General features: G+C 39.7%; 1 protein-coding gene across 9 annotated transcripts; it reads right to left on the bottom strand.

The window, feature by feature from the left end:
- Positions 1-359: 359 nt before the first annotated feature.
- IVNS1ABP (influenza virus NS1A binding protein) lies at positions 360-18,649 on the bottom strand. 9 transcript variants are annotated; one of them, XM_081026986.1, is made up of 16 exons: positions 18,209-18,600; positions 16,209-16,252; positions 12,637-12,867; positions 11,711-11,839; positions 11,326-11,495; positions 11,124-11,199; positions 9,802-9,975; positions 9,358-9,483; positions 7,914-8,021; positions 4,075-4,204; positions 3,611-3,835; positions 3,050-3,171; positions 2,841-2,967; positions 2,623-2,754; positions 2,326-2,499; positions 360-889 (listed from the first exon to the last, which is right to left on the bottom strand). In XM_081026986.1, the coding sequence occupies exons 4-16, from the start codon at positions 11,819-11,821 to the stop codon at positions 636-638; spliced, it is 1,929 nt and encodes a 642-aa protein (XP_080883112.1). In that variant the 5' UTR covers positions 11,822-11,839; positions 12,637-12,867; positions 16,209-16,252; positions 18,209-18,600; the 3' UTR covers positions 360-635. The 9 variants fall into 9 exon arrangements, with proteins under 9 accessions (XP_080883112.1, XP_080883113.1, XP_080883114.1 ...); XM_081026987.1 differs by lacking the exon at positions 18,209-18,600 and adding an exon at positions 17,392-17,605; XM_081026988.1 differs by lacking the exon at positions 18,209-18,600 and adding an exon at positions 17,354-17,474.
- Positions 18,650-18,695: the final 46 nt, after the last annotated feature.

Genomic DNA, 18,695 nt, shown 5'->3' with positions numbered 1-18,695 from the left:
AAGCTTAGAAGTTTGAACTCTGGGCATGAAAAGGAAACCCCTCCCACAGCGTCCTGTAAGACTACCACTCTGCTTCAGTAAGCTGAATCTGCTATATCTTACTTCCATAGGTCAAGCACTCTGCGGAGAATGCAATCATTAAAGATTAAATCGTGGTAGGCATGTCCCTTCTTTTAATAAAAACAAAAATAGTCCTTGCCATCTAGTTAAATAAGTCTCTTTTGTTGTAGTGTTCCAGTTTTTGAAAAGGGGCCCTTAGAAAACCCAACTGCCCAATGTCTTGAGGGAAGAGTCGTCAACTGTACAAACTGGCAAAACAAATGCAGAGGAGAGGGGACTTCTTGAAATGATGTGCCCAATCAATTTTGTTTTTTTATTCTTTTACAATATCAATTTCCAAAAAGTAAAATAATGAAAGTAGTCCTAAAAATACAGAAAACAGACCTTCATCTTTGCAGTCCCTTCCCAATAACACAAAAAGTATGTACAGCACGTTTAATAATATGCAATATGCAAAAGCTCTGTGTTGCTGTTAGCAACTCTATTCCCACCCACCCTCCTTATTCACAAATGTACCTCTACTTAAATCACAATTACATCACTAAGCCTGTTAGTTTGAAAGAATCTTAAATTTGCTAAAACTGGAAAATCTTTGTATAGGGGCTCCACTCATTTGACTCAAGGTTATAGACTTCCACCGTGTTCAGAAATTCATTGCCATCAAATCCTCCCACTGCATAAATGGTGCTCCCGACAGCTGCAATCCCAGCGTTGCTTCTTGGTGAAGTCATGTTTCCCATCATCTTCCATTCATTTCTAGTTGGATCATACATCTCCACACAGCTGATGGCGTGAGAACCATCAAAGCCACCACCAACAAACAGTTTTCCTAAAAGAGAAATGAGATGCGCTAAATCAAGAGAAAAAAATAACACCCTAAATCTCTTGCTAAAATCAGTGGGTCGTAGAAATGCCTCTTTATTCTGTCACGTGTATTTATTAAATGTGACAGGCACTCTCCAGAGGCTGGGGTACAAATGGAAGAAAACTGATAAAAACCCATATTCGCACATGGAACTCTGGCAACAGAACGGGAGGGGGGCAGCATCTAAAGTGCCATTCTCCCAACAGTACTGTGTGTTATCGCTTTACTGCCATTTTACAGATGAAACAAGACACGAAGAAGCTGGACGACTTGCCAAAAGGCACAGCTAGTAAATGGCAAAACAGAACAGTTCTGTGCACTGGAAGTTTTGTATTAGTCCAGTACATAAGAACTAAGGTTCAAAAGAAGTTATAGAAGAGCAGATTTCAGATAACCATTTTATAAGAGCTTTCCTACTATATAAAACGGTTTTGGAAAATAAATTTCTTCTTGGAAACAGAGTGAGCGTTATGACTATTTTTAAATGTACGTGCAGAGCAGTTAACAGTTATTTTCAAACAGATAAAATGTTAGCATTAAATACTCTGTAGCTTAGAATAAGTTTTATTACGGATTCTCAAATTCATCATTTTCTCATCTCATTGTCACTTAACCTACCTGCGTCCATAGATAAGTCCTCACTTAATGCAATCAATAGGTTCTGTAACTTGAAGCAAAATGACATACAGCGAAACCAACTTGGCCATAGGCTAATTGATATAAACAAGAGTTGAGCTCCTACAGCATCTTCGAATGAAACAACTATTCAAGGACCTGCTGTACTTGTGGAAGGACTGACAGAGGCTCACAATAGGCTAAAGATCGCAGGCCAGGGGGCTACTTGCTGGTTTGTCTACATACACATACATGCTCTGAGCCACAAGCTTACTGAAATTCTGCTTTTGTTCCAAACTAAATTCATTATCATAATTATATAATTAAGTATTATATAAACCAATAAATTGGATGTGAAAAGCTGTCTCTATATAAAACTAAGAATAGTCTGAAAGTTTTGCTTCCAAGTAGGTACAAAGTAGACAATTAGAATAAAGATTAAATTTAGATGATTTGCACTTCTTTTGTTTTACAAATCAAATTCTTTAAATTCTTGCTGTAAAGAAATTCAAACTCCAAGATGATGTATTATGAGTGGTTTATAGAAGAAAATGACTTAGAACTTAATTCAGTGAACCCATCAAAAGACTGGTGAATTAATATGTTATATACATCAAGTACTGATTAGAGAAGACATTTCTAAAAGACAAACCACCAATCCCCACTGCATCAGAAAACATGGCTGCTTCTGAATTCTTAATTATACAAGCATGTAATTACCACTGACATTCTCTTGGAATTTCCGAACCTACTCCTCCTTCCTCCCTCCAAGTCCCAACACTCACCGTCAAGAACAGCTACTCCAGCTCCTCGCCTGGCCACATTCATGGGCGCTATGAGAGTCCAGGTGTTATTTACAGGATTATAACGTTCTACTGTGTTCAGGCAATTCCACGACTCTGCACCTCCGATTATGTACAAATACCCATCAAGCTCACAGACTGCAGACTGGTGTCTACCTATGAAATCAAGTCAAACCAAAATTATTACTCTACGTCCCCAAACTATAAGTATGTGCTACACATCCTGTTGATTCAGCTCTTTCGAAAAATCAACTCTAAGGGAAAAAGAAACCAACTTACGAATGTTAAGAGGAGCACAGCTTGTCCATGACTTTGTTACGGGATCAAACACATCACAATTTTTCAGTCCCTTCTGACCATATGGATCAGAGCCACCAAGGACGTATAACTTCCCATTCAGAGCGCACACTCCTAGGTGAGTATAAAATAAGGTTATACACCGATACGTCATTTCTCATATTTCAGTACCAATTACCTCAGAAGAAAAACATTATTACCTGCATTACAACGGTTAGTTCTCAATTCTGGAACAGGAATCCAGTCATCCACATTTGGATCGTACATCTCTCCACAGCTCAGGTCATCTGAGTGGCCATTCGATCCACCAACCACATAGAGCTGGCCCTGTACCACAGTGAGAGGTTAGGCCTTCCGCTGTTCTGAAGCGGAGAAGCTAAATATGGCTGCTGCTTCTTCCTGCACTTACCATAAGCACCGCCATTTGAAACCGGGCTCTTGGTGTTCTCATGGGAGCAAGAAAGGACCAATGATCTGTATGTGGGTCGTAGCATTCAACTGTTCGAAGACATTCCTCTCTGTTATAACCACCTGGTAAAAGAACCATGAAGAGTTATGTTTAAAATATTAAACTGGACCAGTTTCTGGTCTAGAATGGTTTAAGTAGACTATACAATGAGAAAAAGAATTTTTATCCACAAACTTAAGGACCTGTTAGTTGATCTTTTTAACTAAGTGCTTATAACATTATCAGTATGAGTAAATTGCTTAGTCTTGGCTTGAAAATTAGAACAATTTACCCACTTTATAGTATTGTAAGAATCAGAAACACATTGACTCAAAGGTTAGGCAATACTATTGTGTTTACTTGTTATTTCTCTTCTTAGGATGTGGTAAAGTGGAATGCTGAGTAAAAAAGGCATATTAAACCTTCTCCAAAGTTTGCATGTCACAAGCAAGTGTAAAAGTCCATTTAGAGGCTTAGCCAGTTGAAGGTTTCCGACAAGCACTCACTCATCGTTGCTCTTACCTGCGGCTACGAGTTTGCCGTTCATCTCTGCTGTCCCCAGACCAGACCGTGCATAATGCATGGGAGTCATGGGCTTTTCTATTCGCTCATCTGGTTGCATCTCAAAGCTTAAACTTTTAGTCAGTTTTGGAGTACTTGTTGGTGAGCTCTGTGGGCTGTTTCGCCCGTGAAGGAAAATGACACAGAATGTACCATCCAGCACAGCCAGGCACAAGTAAGTGTTATCTGTAAAAGCACAAGAGTTCTGTGTTTAAGATGCAATTATTACTACTTTTGGTTGCTGTGTAATTCTGAATTGGGACTCCAGATTCCAGACTGGAATGATCTGCTATTGTTTTCCAAACTTAGTTGCTTTTGAGTTTTTTCCTCAACTAGTCAATTTAAAAGTATTCAATGGTTCTACTAACACTCCTTCTTAAGAAGTAAATAAATTGAAGACAATCTGATAAGTGTAACACACTTACTTGAAGTCTTTTCTGAAGCAATGATTTTCCACTCGTGCTTAGGGCTTTGTACTGTAGCATTTGGAGAAGAGAGACATCCAGTGGAACTGCTATTTATCTGCTTATGGCCATTCTCACGTGGTGGCTTTTTCTGCAAAATCAAAAGGTAGCTACAGAAACCTAGCCGGAGACCATACCTGGTGCACCTCTGTTCCTGAGCTATTCCACAACATTGAAAAAACACTTGGTATCCTTAACCTATGTAGGACATTTATAGCACACCTAAATTTAATACAAACCAACACTTTCCAATTGACACAAATTACTGGCATACTTCTATCTCCACTTAATAATGAAACAACTATACTTATACAAATTGCCTGGCTAGAAAAAGCTCAATTTAAACAATTAAAAAAATATATGTTGTGGGTCAAGTATCAATTCCTTAATGGAGGGAAAACAAACAAAAAACTCCCCTACCCCGTAATCCGCATAAGCTCACATACTATTTATATTAAGTACAGTATCTTCTAGAATTAACCGAGAACCCACTGTTTCCACGAAACTGTCGAACCTAACTACATCATATGTACTGGTATCCACACAATGCCAGTAAAAAGTGAGCAGACATAATGTCCATCCAGTCTCTCAAGGTATTTTACAGGAAAAAAGTAGTAATTATGAGAAACAAAAGTGCATTTCTCTAGGACTACCTTGTAGGTAATTAGAGTGGTTTTCCAAACAAGTAAAACTACATCAAAACAGAAAAATAAAAAAGAAATAGTAATCAGAAATGAAACAGTAATACAAAAAGAACCAGACATTCACAAAAAGTAGAATACACAGGAACACTAAAAGAGGGAGAAATGGGCAAAGCTGCAAATTCTGCAAATGTCCTCATGTGTGAGTTCCCTTTGATGGTTTTCTTCCAAAAGATACGATCATATGGAATTGGAAGAGTCAACACTACCCTGACGGATCTGCCAAATGAGCAGGTACTACCTACCCACTTCAGTACCTGGCACGTTATTTTGGTTCCCAGGGCCAGAGCCATACGGGTGGGTAACACTTTTAATGGAAATTTGTTTCTAGTGGAAACAAAAAGCCATGTAACAATAGAGAAAAAGATTTTGGTAGTTATTTGAGGCTGTGAAAAAACTATTCAAGGTGTGGTCTGGATCATTCAGCAGGTGTGGTTATAGCACATGTAGGCTACTTTGAGAAAAGGCAGAGAATGTACAATGTTAAAGGTTACTACTAAAGCCCATTTAGATATTTATTATGCACCTAGGTATTACTAGGTACTTTATTCACATCATCTTTTAATACAGTGAGGACAATATAACCTATCCATTTTATAGATAAAAATACGCATTGCCTAAGACAGTACAATTAAAAGATGAGGAGTTCTGAGTGTAAAGCCACCCTTTTTATACTATGACAAGACTATGTCTTCTGCTACTAGAATTATGAGGTACAGAAACCACCCCAATTTGTGGGAAGAAGGGGATCCAAAGTATCACAAATTGATGATGTTTACATTAAGAGCTTTTAATACATTAAGAAAAGTGTTCTAATGTATGGACTAAATTTAGAGAAAATCAATGTGAAAGAGAAAAGTACGTAAACAGTGAAAACTAGTGTTCTGAGAAGTACTGGTTCATGCCTTCATATTCCTTCTGGAACATTTTCAAACATAATCCTTTAATCTCCCTTATCTCCAAACTTGCCCACATCAACTTTTACCACCCAGCCCACCCACTGTCCCACACTTTCTTTGCCTCTGGCTCCCCCGGGATGGTCTATGGTGGTTGTTTTTCAGTTGCTCCAGCTAAGGATTTAACCTTAATACTCTCTGGAAGGTGTATCCACTCGAGGTTACTCCTAGATGCCTTCCTAGGACCAGTACAGGAGCGACAGCCCTAACTGTCTTTTACATGACTTCCCTGAGAATGATTTGACACAGGTGACAATTTAGTCCTCATTCAAACTTCCTCCTCCCATGTTAACTAGCTTTCACAACATAATTTGATTCTAACTGTCCTCCTACCTTTCTAATGGCTTCTTAACCTCTTTTCCTGTTCTTGAAACTTAATGTCTCTCTCGTCCTTTTTACTTCATCTCTATTCATGGCAGCACCTTCTAAGGGGTTATTCATATGTCAGAATCCTGCTCACTCATGCTTCCTTTTCCTTAATTTTCCTAATCTAAACAATCAAGGAGCACTAACTCAACTTTTGTTAACTATAAATGTCTAGAATCCATCCTTTCTCTTTCCTGAGCAGATAAATAGATCAAGTCATCATTTTTTCACCTGAACTACAGCTTGTAACGGTCTGCAAATTGGTCTCACAAGTTCTAATCTACCTTCTGTACATGGATATAAAAATAGAAGGGTATAATGCAATCATTTTCTAAAATGAAAACAAATCAGCTGGAATCCCATGACCTAGAGATTGCCATCTGATAGTGCACAATGTCTAACATGATTAATATACAGATCTTTGCTGTATAGAAATGCGTAATTTAACCAATCCCCTATTGCTGTGAAATGTATCTGTTCCTATCACTCTACTCCCTGGTCTAGACTGCAAGTCCCCACTACTTACAGGATAAAGTGTAAGCCCCAATCAGGTGGCATTTACCTACTTCCCTGTCTCATGACCTGTGATCGTAAGAGTACCATCCTTAAGACATTGTTTGCTATCTGACAAACTTCCATCTATCTGCTATGCAAACTTCTAAATCCTAAGACTGCTCCAATGTTGCCTCTTTTTGTGCAATTTCCCTAGTTTCTCTTTTGACTCCACTAGCCCCTCCCTTTTATGCCCTTCGTAGATATCTTGTAAATCCGTATTGTTTTACCTACTCTTCGAAGGTCCTGCAAGTAGAAACTGTCATTTACACGTTTATGTCCCCAAATCTAACATCATTACCTGACACTTACTCAGGCATTCAATCTTTGCTTATTGAAAGAGTACTTTTTAAAAATGTTAAGATGTTTAGAGTTAAGAGGGAAAATATCCTAAATGTTCAAAATGCACAAACATCAACAGTTCTCAACTAACTCAGACCCCAAAATTTTTTCTCAAAATGAAGATACTCAGCCACTAGTAACACAGAATGCCTGATAATACCACCATACAGGTTACTTCTGAATCTTTCATTTATCTTCTAATTATTAAAGGAAAACACCCCTTAAACTGGGTCAACTCAGCCTACTTTATATTTTACCCTCACAAATACAACATTGAGCTAAAGGCCAAAACAGAATGAATACTGTGTGGCTATTTACATAAATTTCAAACACAGGCAAACGAATCTATTGTTTCAGAAGTTAGGAGGACGGTATCCCTTGGAGGTAGTGTAAGGCAGTGACTGGGAGGGGGCCAGAGGAAGGCTTCCAGGGGCGACAAATCTTCTCTTCTTGACCTGGGTAGTGTTTAAACTAAGGCTCACTATGTGACACTTTTCTGTGTTATCTGTCCATAAATTCAAAAAGTTTACACTGAGATTTTTAAAAATTGGGTTTAATAATCATTCCTGTTGCACACTATTTTTCTAACCAAATGACAATTTCTATATTGCTCCATTTTATATATCCTTTTTCTTACTACTTGTAAATCCTACTGAGAAAAAAAATCTGAATGGGGTTTCCTGATTTGCTGAATTAATTTCTTTTTATGTGTTAAAAATGGTCATAACTCTTCAGAAAGGTATGTTTTTCTCCCAAAAATGTTCCTGTCCAGTCATACCAATGAAATTCTTCCACTTTCCTTCATTAAAGGAAAATTTCCGTCTACTATAAAATGCTCTAATCAAATTTGAACCTGAGGTTACCTCAGATGTGCAATGTGTACCTGCACAAACTGAATGTGGTCATCATCACTGCCAAACACCTCAGCCTGTCCATCTAGTAGGTTCCCATCAAGCAGCTTGTGATCAGCTGAGTAGTACAAGGTTTGAACCTGCAAAACAGCAACAGAACACCCATGTGGCTACTGTCTCCATGGCTACTCCGCTAGTATGCAGATCACACACGCCTCAAGGTAACCTCCAGTGTGCTGCTTGAGCTTCTTGACATCTTACTCTGGCAGGATCCCGAAGTAAAGAAAATACATGTCATGGTTGTAAAAATTTAAAAAACAAAAATAAAATACAGAATCTTCTAACACTGGCTGAAGAGTCCTTGGCTTGATTGATGTGAAAGAAATCTTCATTTTGTTCATCACTTCTGTTATACAGCATTAAGAAAAAAGGCACTAGTACAATATATAGGGTCTTAATATACATATGTACAATAAAATACTGAATATGGTTTACACCTTTGATAAGTGGTCTAATTCGCAAGAACATATTTCTGTCCTGTAGGCAATGTCAAGAACAGATGAAAAACAAATTCAAAAATTCAAATAAGCTGTAGAGCTACTTCCCTTAACAGATGCAAATACATGGTGTATGCATCTGATTTGCAAGTGAGAAACCACAGAGAGCTTAAAGATCTCCTGTCAGGCCTTTCTCAAACATAATGATAACAGTATTTTTAAAGGCCTAACAGATCTGGTAAGCCTTTAGTGAATCTGAAAGGCTTTTAAGTGGAGTGATAAATGGAAGGTTGCTCCACTGCTCATCGGCATATATTTAATTTCCACCATTTCTTCATTATTTTTTTCTTGTGTGTTTTTTAAAAGTAGCCAAAGTTGAGTGACTACATGTATGAACACCACCAATGAAAAACAGAGCTTTAAAGAGGAGAATCCTGTAAAGGAGTAAACACCATTAAATCATCATCGTTCTCTGCCCACAGCGGATTTTTCTTAGGAGAACTGGGGCAGGACTGCTGCTTCTTTACGTGTCAATACACTTGAGGTTTCTTCTTGTTTCTTCAGTCTTGGGTATCCTAGCTTTGTTAATAAACCTATGGGGAGATAAATCAATGGGGAGGAACAACCATTAGAAGCTTTTACCTACTTGTCAACTTTAAAGTAAAAACCTGTGAAGAAAAATTAAGAATCTACAGAAAATTTCAGTACCACCTCCCATTTCTAAAGCAAATTACATGCTACTTTAAAGAAAGTTAATAGCACATAATAAGCAAAGAAATAAAAAGAAAAGCAGAAGACCAAACTGAACAGTTCATTCAGCTCACCTGGACACCCCCCCTGTTTCTCAGCTTAGGGGTACCTATAGCAAAATTTAAATTCTTTAGGGTCATGGTTATAAAATAAAAGTGAAAGGGAATCCTTTATGTTATAGCAAAATAATTCTTAAGAATTGTTGAATCCCATTTACTTTAAAACTAACCTCTTCCATCAGCTCTTCCAGACTGTCTCCATTCTCCCAGATGCTACGCTGCACCCAGTTGATTACCTTTGTATACAATTTGCCATTGCTGGGCAAGCAAACATTATCTTCAAGCATTACCTCCAGCTAGAATTGGGAAAAACCAGTAACAGTGGATCAGTGGTGAGTCTCTAATTTCAGTTCAATTCTCAATTTCATAATAAAGCTGTCACAGATACCCAACTGCATTTCATTCCATACATTTACTCTAATTTGTGAAGAAACCAGTAGCCAAAAAATAAAAAAAGTAAACAAACTGGTAGGCAGAAAACAATTACACAGCTAAAAATAACTATCATTTCAGTGTATTGTCTTTTTCATAACCGTTAGTCACTTGCTTGAAACACACAGATTCCATGCCTGAAACTAAGTAGTATATGTATCTTTATAGATTTTACTCCTTACCTTTAGCCGTGGAAGTTTAAGAAACTCTTCTTCTTCTGAAATTTGTAACAAATGCTCCTGAATATAAGCATCAACCTTATTCAACAAACGGGAGTCTCCCATACAACTTGCAAAGTTTCGGTAAGAGATGCAGCTGGTAACATCCATTCTAGACAGTAAATAATCGCCACAAACCTTGGAAAACAAATACGCGTGCCAAGATTTAAATATATTTTACTTAACATTTAACTCAATGTGTAGGCATTATGAGAAGATACAAAAAAAACAACGAATCAAAAATCACTGCCTTAATAGAATAAGTTTAACAGTGGGAAGAAACAATGTATACAAACAATAAACAACGAAGAATGCCACGCAAATATGCAAGTTGTTTAAGGAAAAAAAGCAATAAACTGAAATGCTATGATAATGCATATGAAATGTTAAGACAAGTAGTTTCTAACTAGAATTAGATAAGGCTTTATGAACACAATTATCTCAACTGGGCTCTACAGGAGAGACGATGGTGTTGAATGCAGATAGGAGATAGGAAAGATGTTGCAAACTTTAGTTTGGCTGGAGCAAAAGATAAGACAATTAGGAAATAATTTTGGAAAAACAGCAACTACACTAAGGAGAATATGGTGCTAACGTGAGCGATATGTGCCATAAACCACAGAAAGATTTTTAAGCAGAGGAGATGCTGTTAGAGGAGGGGTCAGGAAACTTTTCTTAAAAAGCCAGATAATCAATACTTTATGCTTGTGGGCCACACTGTATCTGTCACAACTACTCATCTGGAGGGGGAAAGCAGCCATAGACCATGTGTAAATGAAAGCTTTGTTCTACTAAAACTTGACAAAAACAGGCAGCTGGCCTGAGGCTTGCAGCTGACTGACCGACCCCCACACTGGAGGATTAAATGCTTTCTTTCCTGTGAATTATTAAACACTTCTCAATGGCGTTCAATTCTAGAAGGAATATGTCTAAAGAGGAACGCAGAAGAGTAGAACAGAGAACTGAGGATATAAATTATGTGACTTGACTCTTGAGAAAAACAAATATTTTAATTCATGCTATCAGACACCGACACAGCCACCCTGCCAGAGAAGACTATAGGAAGAGCAAGAATATAGCCTGTGTCGATAATCTAAGACAAAGTGTGACCTTGCTACATTACTACAGCTACACAATTAAAAAAGCAGATTCAGTTCTCTAGGGGAAAATCGAGACTCAAGTTCTTGAGACTAACAAATGTCTTATGACAAATTATGCATCCTAAATGAGATAAAATAAGACTCCCGAGTAATAGTACTCCTTATATATTACTTATGGTACTCTACCTGCTTTACTCGGTCCATCTTTAGCTTTTTGGCTGCAGAATAAACATCTTTTACTAATTCCTTATCAGCTTTCAACCTATTAAAAAAAAAAGTTATCACTTAAGAGACCAAGACCTTAGACACTTAATTTAAATAAATTTAGAGATATTTGGAATTTCCTCATGACATTCCCAAGTTATATGAATTACTTCAGAGAACTTACTGTGCAGTGTAGGCATAATTCAACAAGACTTCCACAGCTTCTGGATTGAGATCATCAAATTTAACATGAGAAACTCTATGAGGATCAGTATCACTATTAAAGATTTCAAATAAATAGGGACTGCAGCATGCCAGGACAGCTCTGTGCGCCAGCATCTCATGGCCGCAGACCTGAAATTACGGGGAAGTAAAATTAGAAATACTGTGGGCTATGTATTTCTCTAGCTAGTATAATTACTACATCAGGTCCTTTCCATTTCTAGGTAAATCATTCATTTTTTAAAGTCATTTCGTTAAATGCCTCCTATGAAGAAAATAAGCAAATTCAAGATCCTTTTAGTAAAAAAAAGGTCAATTTTGTAAGTTTCCAATTAAGTTTTAAATACCTGAAGTCGAACATCACAGAACTGGCCACTTTTCCTTAGGGCGTTTAATTTGGCAACAGAAGACTCAATGAAATTTTCATCTTCGAACATTAAATATCCATTGGGAATCATTTTTCCTTATAAATTTGGCTAAAGGGCAAAAAGAACCTGAGTTATTTTACTTGTGCACAGTGATTTTTATATTTTAAAGAGTAATACAGTATCTTTATTTTCAAATTCCATACTATCAACAACACAAAAATTTTATCACTCAAAAACATTGCTGAAACAACACTGGCGCTGAAATGTCCAAGTCTTTGTACCCCTATGGTTTGGTCATAAATATTTTTAAGGACCCATACAGCAATTTGCCCAGATTTCCATGCCTGTTCTTTGTGAAGGGAAGGAAATGTAAACTCAGCGCTGCCCAAACCCATTTCACAAGCAACCTAAAAGCCTGGAAGGCTGTGACGTGATCATCGTGCGTAGGTTGTCCTTGGATTTGGGAGGCATTCCTTTACCCATTCCTTTACCCACGTGTGAGAAAAACTAATACATAAGACGAACTTCAATTCTGTTTCCTTTGCAGGTTTCATATATTCTGAACATAAGAATACATGATAGAAACTTAGGTTCTTCTAAAAAGTTTCCATTTCTCCTTATGAACAACTAATGGCTACACAAAATGCATCATTAAAAAGCAGTAATAGAGATAAAAAAACAAACAGAAAATATTTGTATGTTTAACATTAAAATTCTTGAGCAGCAAAAAAAAGTAATAGACTTCAGTTTGAAGTAACTTATTTATATAAATTCAAAATAGAAAGGGGAAAAAAAGAAAAAATTTTTATAAATTACTGATTTCACCTTTAAAAATTTTTGAAAGGCTGTTCGTCTTCAGAAAAATTATGTGTCAATGCTGCACTGGGCAATGAATATTCACTTACCTCCTATACTGGTGAGAAATGTTTTTCTGGGATGTCTTAAATATAATCCAAGGACAAAGGAGTGTTAAAACTCAACACTTCGTTGAGGTATGAAGACAAGTGGTTGAAGTGAAGGCAAAGGTGTCTTAAGCTCTAATGGTGATTCCAAAACTATCAGGCTTGAAAATGATGTAATCAAGTCCTTAAAAGCTATAGACATGAATTTCTTCTGTGATAATCATGCATCATAATCTGTAACAATAAAAATTTTAGATTTTCAGAATGATCACAGATCGTCATTGATCTGGGTAGATCAAATCACATAAAGTCCTGTTCTTGAAGAGATTTTGAGGTAAATGACACAAATAGAGAAAATAACACAAGTGGGATTATAAACCTTTTTCATTTAACCTGCAACCACTCAGGTAATCCCCCACCACCACCACCAAATCCTTCCCTGAAAGGGAGGAGCTAATATTTTTCATTTAAGTGAGATATACAAGCACAAGATTAGAGAACAAATATAAATACTGGTTAACTCTAATATTCTTTCTCTTAGACTCCAATTAATATAGAAAGGTCTGTTTTCACTAGCCAGCAAGCAACCTTTGGGCATTATTCCCAGACATGACACAATGTTACAGTCAAACCAGATACACTGTTCCCCAAAATGTGCTCTGCACTTCACAGCCTCTGTAACCTTTGTTCAAGTTGTTGGCACTTCTTGGAATACCCTTAATCCAACTTCTGCCAGATGAAATTTTACCTCCATAGAGCCCCTGCCAAATCCCCCCAGGTAAGAAGTACTTTCCTCCCATCCTCCACATGCTGAACCCTTTCTGAAAAGGATGTGTGATCTTCCAGCTGGCCTGTTCTGTGTTGTACTTCTGTATACCCGTTTATCTTCGTGACTCAATGTCCCCTGAAGGCAGAGCCTGTCTTGTTCATCCTACCTACCTACCAAAACAACTAGCCTAGAAAAGAATATAAAGATTCACCCGAACTGCTATTCCACTAATTCAGGAAACCAGAACTAAATAAGAAATTATTTTAAAGATGTACATGCTTTTTAAAATGGACATCTTTAAATTACCCAGATTTTCCTTATCCATCAATCAAACCTGCAATTCCAAATCTAACATTTATGTTAAGGGGAATAATCACTTAACCGAGGACCCATGATGGCTGGTCACCTTCTAATTCAACAAACCTATTGTGTTCAATTCAACACATGCACAATCTGCAAGAATGGGATCCCATACGCCCTACCTGTGTAACTTAGATTTTATTGCAAGGAAATGTGAGTATTCTGACTCAGGTTGGGATTACTGTCAATGCTTACTTACCCCTGTAACGAAACTATATCATACCATTATGTAATATTGACTTCCTGTTCTACACTTTCATCTAGATTAGTTAATTCAGCTTTTCTTAAGAAACCAGTCCTAACAAAACAAATGTTTTCCAAATAATACACAATTCTCTATACACAGAGAACATACTATCCTAAAGAAACCTTCAAACATTTTTCGCCAATTCCCAGCTCAATTAAGGAAATCCTTGTCTATGTGGTATATACTAAGGTGGCCAATCCACAGGCATAGCTGGTAACTCCTCACGTCAATTTCATACGGCACTCTTAAAACAAGGGTGAAGGGGGACCCCCATGATATGATTAAAATGTGCCCTTTGAAAACTCAAAAACATTATGATATGGAGATTTATACATGTTTTTAAACTTTGACCAGCTTATTCAATATTTACTTATAAACTAGTCTTGATTCAACTAAGAATTAAAATGGCATCTATTTGATAAATTGGAAGTTCTACCTTAAATATATTTTTAAAAACAAAAACAGATGGTTAAAATCACCTCAGTCCTTTGGGAGAATTTTTGGAGCAACTCTTGGCATATAAATTTGTCCAATATTATTAGTTTTGCAATAGAGTAAGTCCTGCTATATCTAGTATTTGATGATTTTCTAGTACCATCAAGGTCTTAATATGAACCTCATCTCTTTAATGGCTACTCATCAGTCCAACCCTATTTGATTTTAAATGCTAGCCCAAGTCCACTTGACATTTAAATTAATGTAGCAAACTTAACTTTATTCAATTACTGTCCTCATTTAAGCCCCCATTCTTACCTAACCCCAAATTGGAGGCAGGGCACATCAACTGCCTGCCTACAAAAAAAAAAAACAAAACAAAACATGTTTTTGAAAGTTCATATTCACTTTCACTAAGCAAGCTTAGGCAAATTGAGAATTTTAATCTTTTCCAAAAATTCATAGAAGGTCTCAGTTTTGGTCTACGGAACTCAAGTTCAGTAACTGGTGGAAGGAAAAAGTTGGGATAACTTTTTTTGTTTGAAAAGCCAAACCAAAAGACCCAATATCCCAGAGTTATACAAAAGTATAAAACTTAGAATTTTGTTTGATATTTAAAATATACACTTGACTAATCCACTTTTAAAATTAAAACTGGGGTCAAGTACAATATCTTCTGGTAAATATCCTTCAATTCTTTAATATGACTGGTGCAAGAAAAGGGAGAAGACCCGTAAATAACTAAACTTCTTTAGTAACACCCAAAAGTTCATGTTCTCACTGCCCCAAAACAGATTAGCTTAACTGAAATACATACAATTCAACAGGTCTCATCAAAGAGCTGTTAAAAAAAGAAAAAGGTAGGCACAGTATCGCTTGCCCCCATATTTTTCTCAGGCTTTCAGTAAGAAGAGCAAGATAACACCTTATCATCAAACTTTTAAGCATCCTTAAAACTTCAAGGTAATCTTTTGAGGGCAGTCAACTCACACAAAGTAAACAACTCCATTTTTAAAGGACAGACTATAATAATACAAAGTAAATCAATGAATCTTTTTAAAACCAGAAGTGAGAGACTCCCAATGTCACCTCTGAAACTATCACCATCCACCTATATCAAAACTCAGCAGACTCACTTGGCTCCCTGCTTTTAACCTCACTGTTCTGTAATTCTTTCATCCCACAAACATTATGGCACCAAACATATGGCAGGCACACTCTGGAATGGGATGTTCATGACACAGTAGTTCACTCCATTCCCCAGCCTTGAACACTACATAGACAAAAACCATGCAGTGAAAACAGCACAAATAAAAAGGGGAAAAGGTATGACAGCACACATATTCCAGAAACTGCAGCCATTTCTGTTTCAATAGATTACAATTTTCAGGACAAATTTGGAAAATAATGGGAAAGGAAGTAAGAGAGACCTCAATGCTAGGTTTAAACAGCACTGGAGAGCAAAAAAGGATTTTAGCAAGGAGAACCATGGGATACTCTAGCCGAAATGTGGGGGGTGGTCTGCAGGAATGGGTAAAACATGGAAGCAGGAAAATTAAGTACAGATATTATATACCCAGCAGACTCACTTGGCTCCAGGCTTATCCTAAGGCAGTGAGGATATTTTAGGCTGGATATGTGGCATCATTACCAAAATCAATATGAAATAGAATTCAAAAAAGCAAAACTATCATTTTTAGTTTGTTGCATGCTGAAAAGAAGGGAGGGAGGCATTTGCTTTGGGACATTATAAAGCGGAGGTACCTGTTGGATATCCAGGTTGATACTGCAAGTGTAAGAATACTGACCTAGATATAGGTATAGAAATCATTTACAAGGTGGTAAGTGAAGATAAGCACGTAGTTTTTGTAGTTCTAACAAAAACCCAGAAATCACTACCTTATTCATAATTCCTCCATTTACACTCTAGCACAACAAGGAGGGAGGATCCCCAACCTTTAAGAATTCCTTCTTGTAGATATGACTCTACAATCATACTGTTGAAAATCTATGACATGATTTCTAGGAGCAGTTGATCTTAGTAACAACGATTAACACATTTCTCTAACAAGAAAACTTTTACATTAATTAAAACACACTTATTTGCAAAACCACAGTCAAATGCCCCCTCAAATATCGTTCAAGCAAGAAAAACAAAGCCCCACCCCAAAATAAGTAGCCATAAAAGGGCTAATTTCAAGGTAAATCAAAAGACGGAATGCTTTGTTTTAGGGGGAAAAGTTAGAAAAACAACTACAAATTAAGAAATTAATATCTATTAACCATACAGATTTCCTCTATTAGGAAGATACAGAGGAAAACCATCTCTTGGCCAGTGGCTCTGGTCTGGTTTTACCTCCAGCTACCAAATTATAGACATGTGATAAGCAGCCTGCCAGCTGGCATTAAAGGACACTCTTCTTAATCCCATTCTAAATAGTCCGTGTTTGCCTCCTCTCCTGACGAGGCCAGTACAAATAGGCCAGGATAAATACAACCGCTCCTTAGTGTCTTTGAGAAAGTTTCAGCAAGATTATGCCTACAAACTATTCATCAGTATTTTGTTACCCCAAAATCAACCGCCCCAACTAGAATTATTGAAAGAAAATGTAGTCTAGGTCATGCTGTACCTGCTCCACTACCAGGCTTGCAGTTGTTCTTTATTAGACAGAAGACCCACACACACGTCTGCAAAGCACAGCTTGAACCCGTGTGTTCTAATCCAGCACTAACAGATACAAAAACGCGCCTGGTTTTTACTTGCTTTAGTTTTGAAATGTCAGCTGTCTCAAAGATCTGTCTACTACAGACGGGGGGAAAGTAAATCTGTTTCCCAAGTATTTGTGGTTCAAGTTTCCCTGCGTTCAACCCTCAATCTGATACTGCCCGATACCTTCCTAAGAACTTACAACCAGAGACCCTTTGCAAGATGAAAAGAAGAGCAAACCTCTCCGCGGATCTTCGGTAAAAACGAGCGGCGCGCGCGGCCGAGGGACTGTCCCGAGCGCCGCGCAGCCCCCGGCGTCCCCCGGCGCGCCGCGGGGCTGGCGCCCACTGCGCAGGCGGGGCGGCTCCGCGGCCCGCGCCAGCACACCCCCGCGCGCGATTGGCCAAGCCTGCAGTCACTCAGCGCCGACACGTCAGGCCAGCAGCTCGCTCCCGCCCTCCTCCCGCCCCCTTCTCCGCGCGCTTGGCAAGAAAAGCGGGCAACGTGGAGCGGGAACAAAGGACCCCGCGGCCCACGGCGATCAGGGACGCGGTGCCGTTCCACTCCAGGCCCCGAGTACCGACGCGGCCTGGGGCCGGCTCCCCGTCCACACGCGCCGGGTCCCGGGAGGTCTCACAGAGGAGTCCAGACCAGGGCAACCCCACACACTAGGCGTCGGTTTCTGACAGCGGGAGCAGATTCCCGCGTCCTCCTTCCGGCAGATCATCCCCGCCCCGCGCGGCTCAGACCCAGGCCCCCGAGCAACAGCGTCTCGTCGCCCCCGCCCTGCTCGCTCTGCCCCGGCGCTCCCCGAGACTGTCGGCACACGCCCGCGGCCGCCAAGGCGACCCAGCGACCACGGCAGTGCCCGGGGCGCAGGGCCCGCGCGGCGCCGGCTCCTCGCTCGCAGGGCCGCGGCGGCTGGGGTGCCTTCCCCCGGGACGCGGACACGGGTCTACGCCGCCCACCCTGCCCGCGGCCGCCCGCGCCGTCGCTCCCAGCGGATCCGGCCGCGCCCTCTTCCTCCTCCGCCGTCCGTGGGACCAGCACGTATTACCTGGTTCATCTCGGAAGAGATGGAAAAACTCATCTCCGGAGCTTCGACGGGGAGCAGCAGGAAGCGGGCGGGAACAGGCCCAACGGAAAGCGCCTCGAGGCCGCGGAGGGGGGAACCGATCGAGCGGGAGGAACAAGCGCTCCGTCCACGGAGGCGACGGAGAGCGGGCAGCGCCACCGAGGGTTCGCGGGGACCCGCTCACTCCGTGGCACAGTCTCGCCGACACACCCGGCGGACAAACTGCGCCCAGCACTTCCGAGAGACCGACCTCCACGCGCGTCGCGGAGACACTGCCGCCGCCGCCGCCCGCTCGCGCCTCACCCCCTCGCACGTCACCACGTGCGCCGTCGCCGCCGCCGCCAACGCCTCCCGGACGCTTCCGGCTCGAATCTGTCCGCGAATCACAGCCGAGCAGCAGAAAGAGACGCGGCTCGCTGCCCCGCCCACCCCTCCGCCCCGCCCACCCCTCCGCCCCGCCCACCCCTCC

Source organism: Rhinolophus hipposideros, assembly GCF_964194185.1.
Source record: "Rhinolophus hipposideros genome assembly, chromosome: 19".
NCBI classification, from domain to species: Eukaryota; Metazoa; Chordata; class Mammalia; order Chiroptera; family Rhinolophidae; genus Rhinolophus; species Rhinolophus hipposideros.
This window is presented reverse-complemented; position numbering and strand designations above follow the sequence as displayed.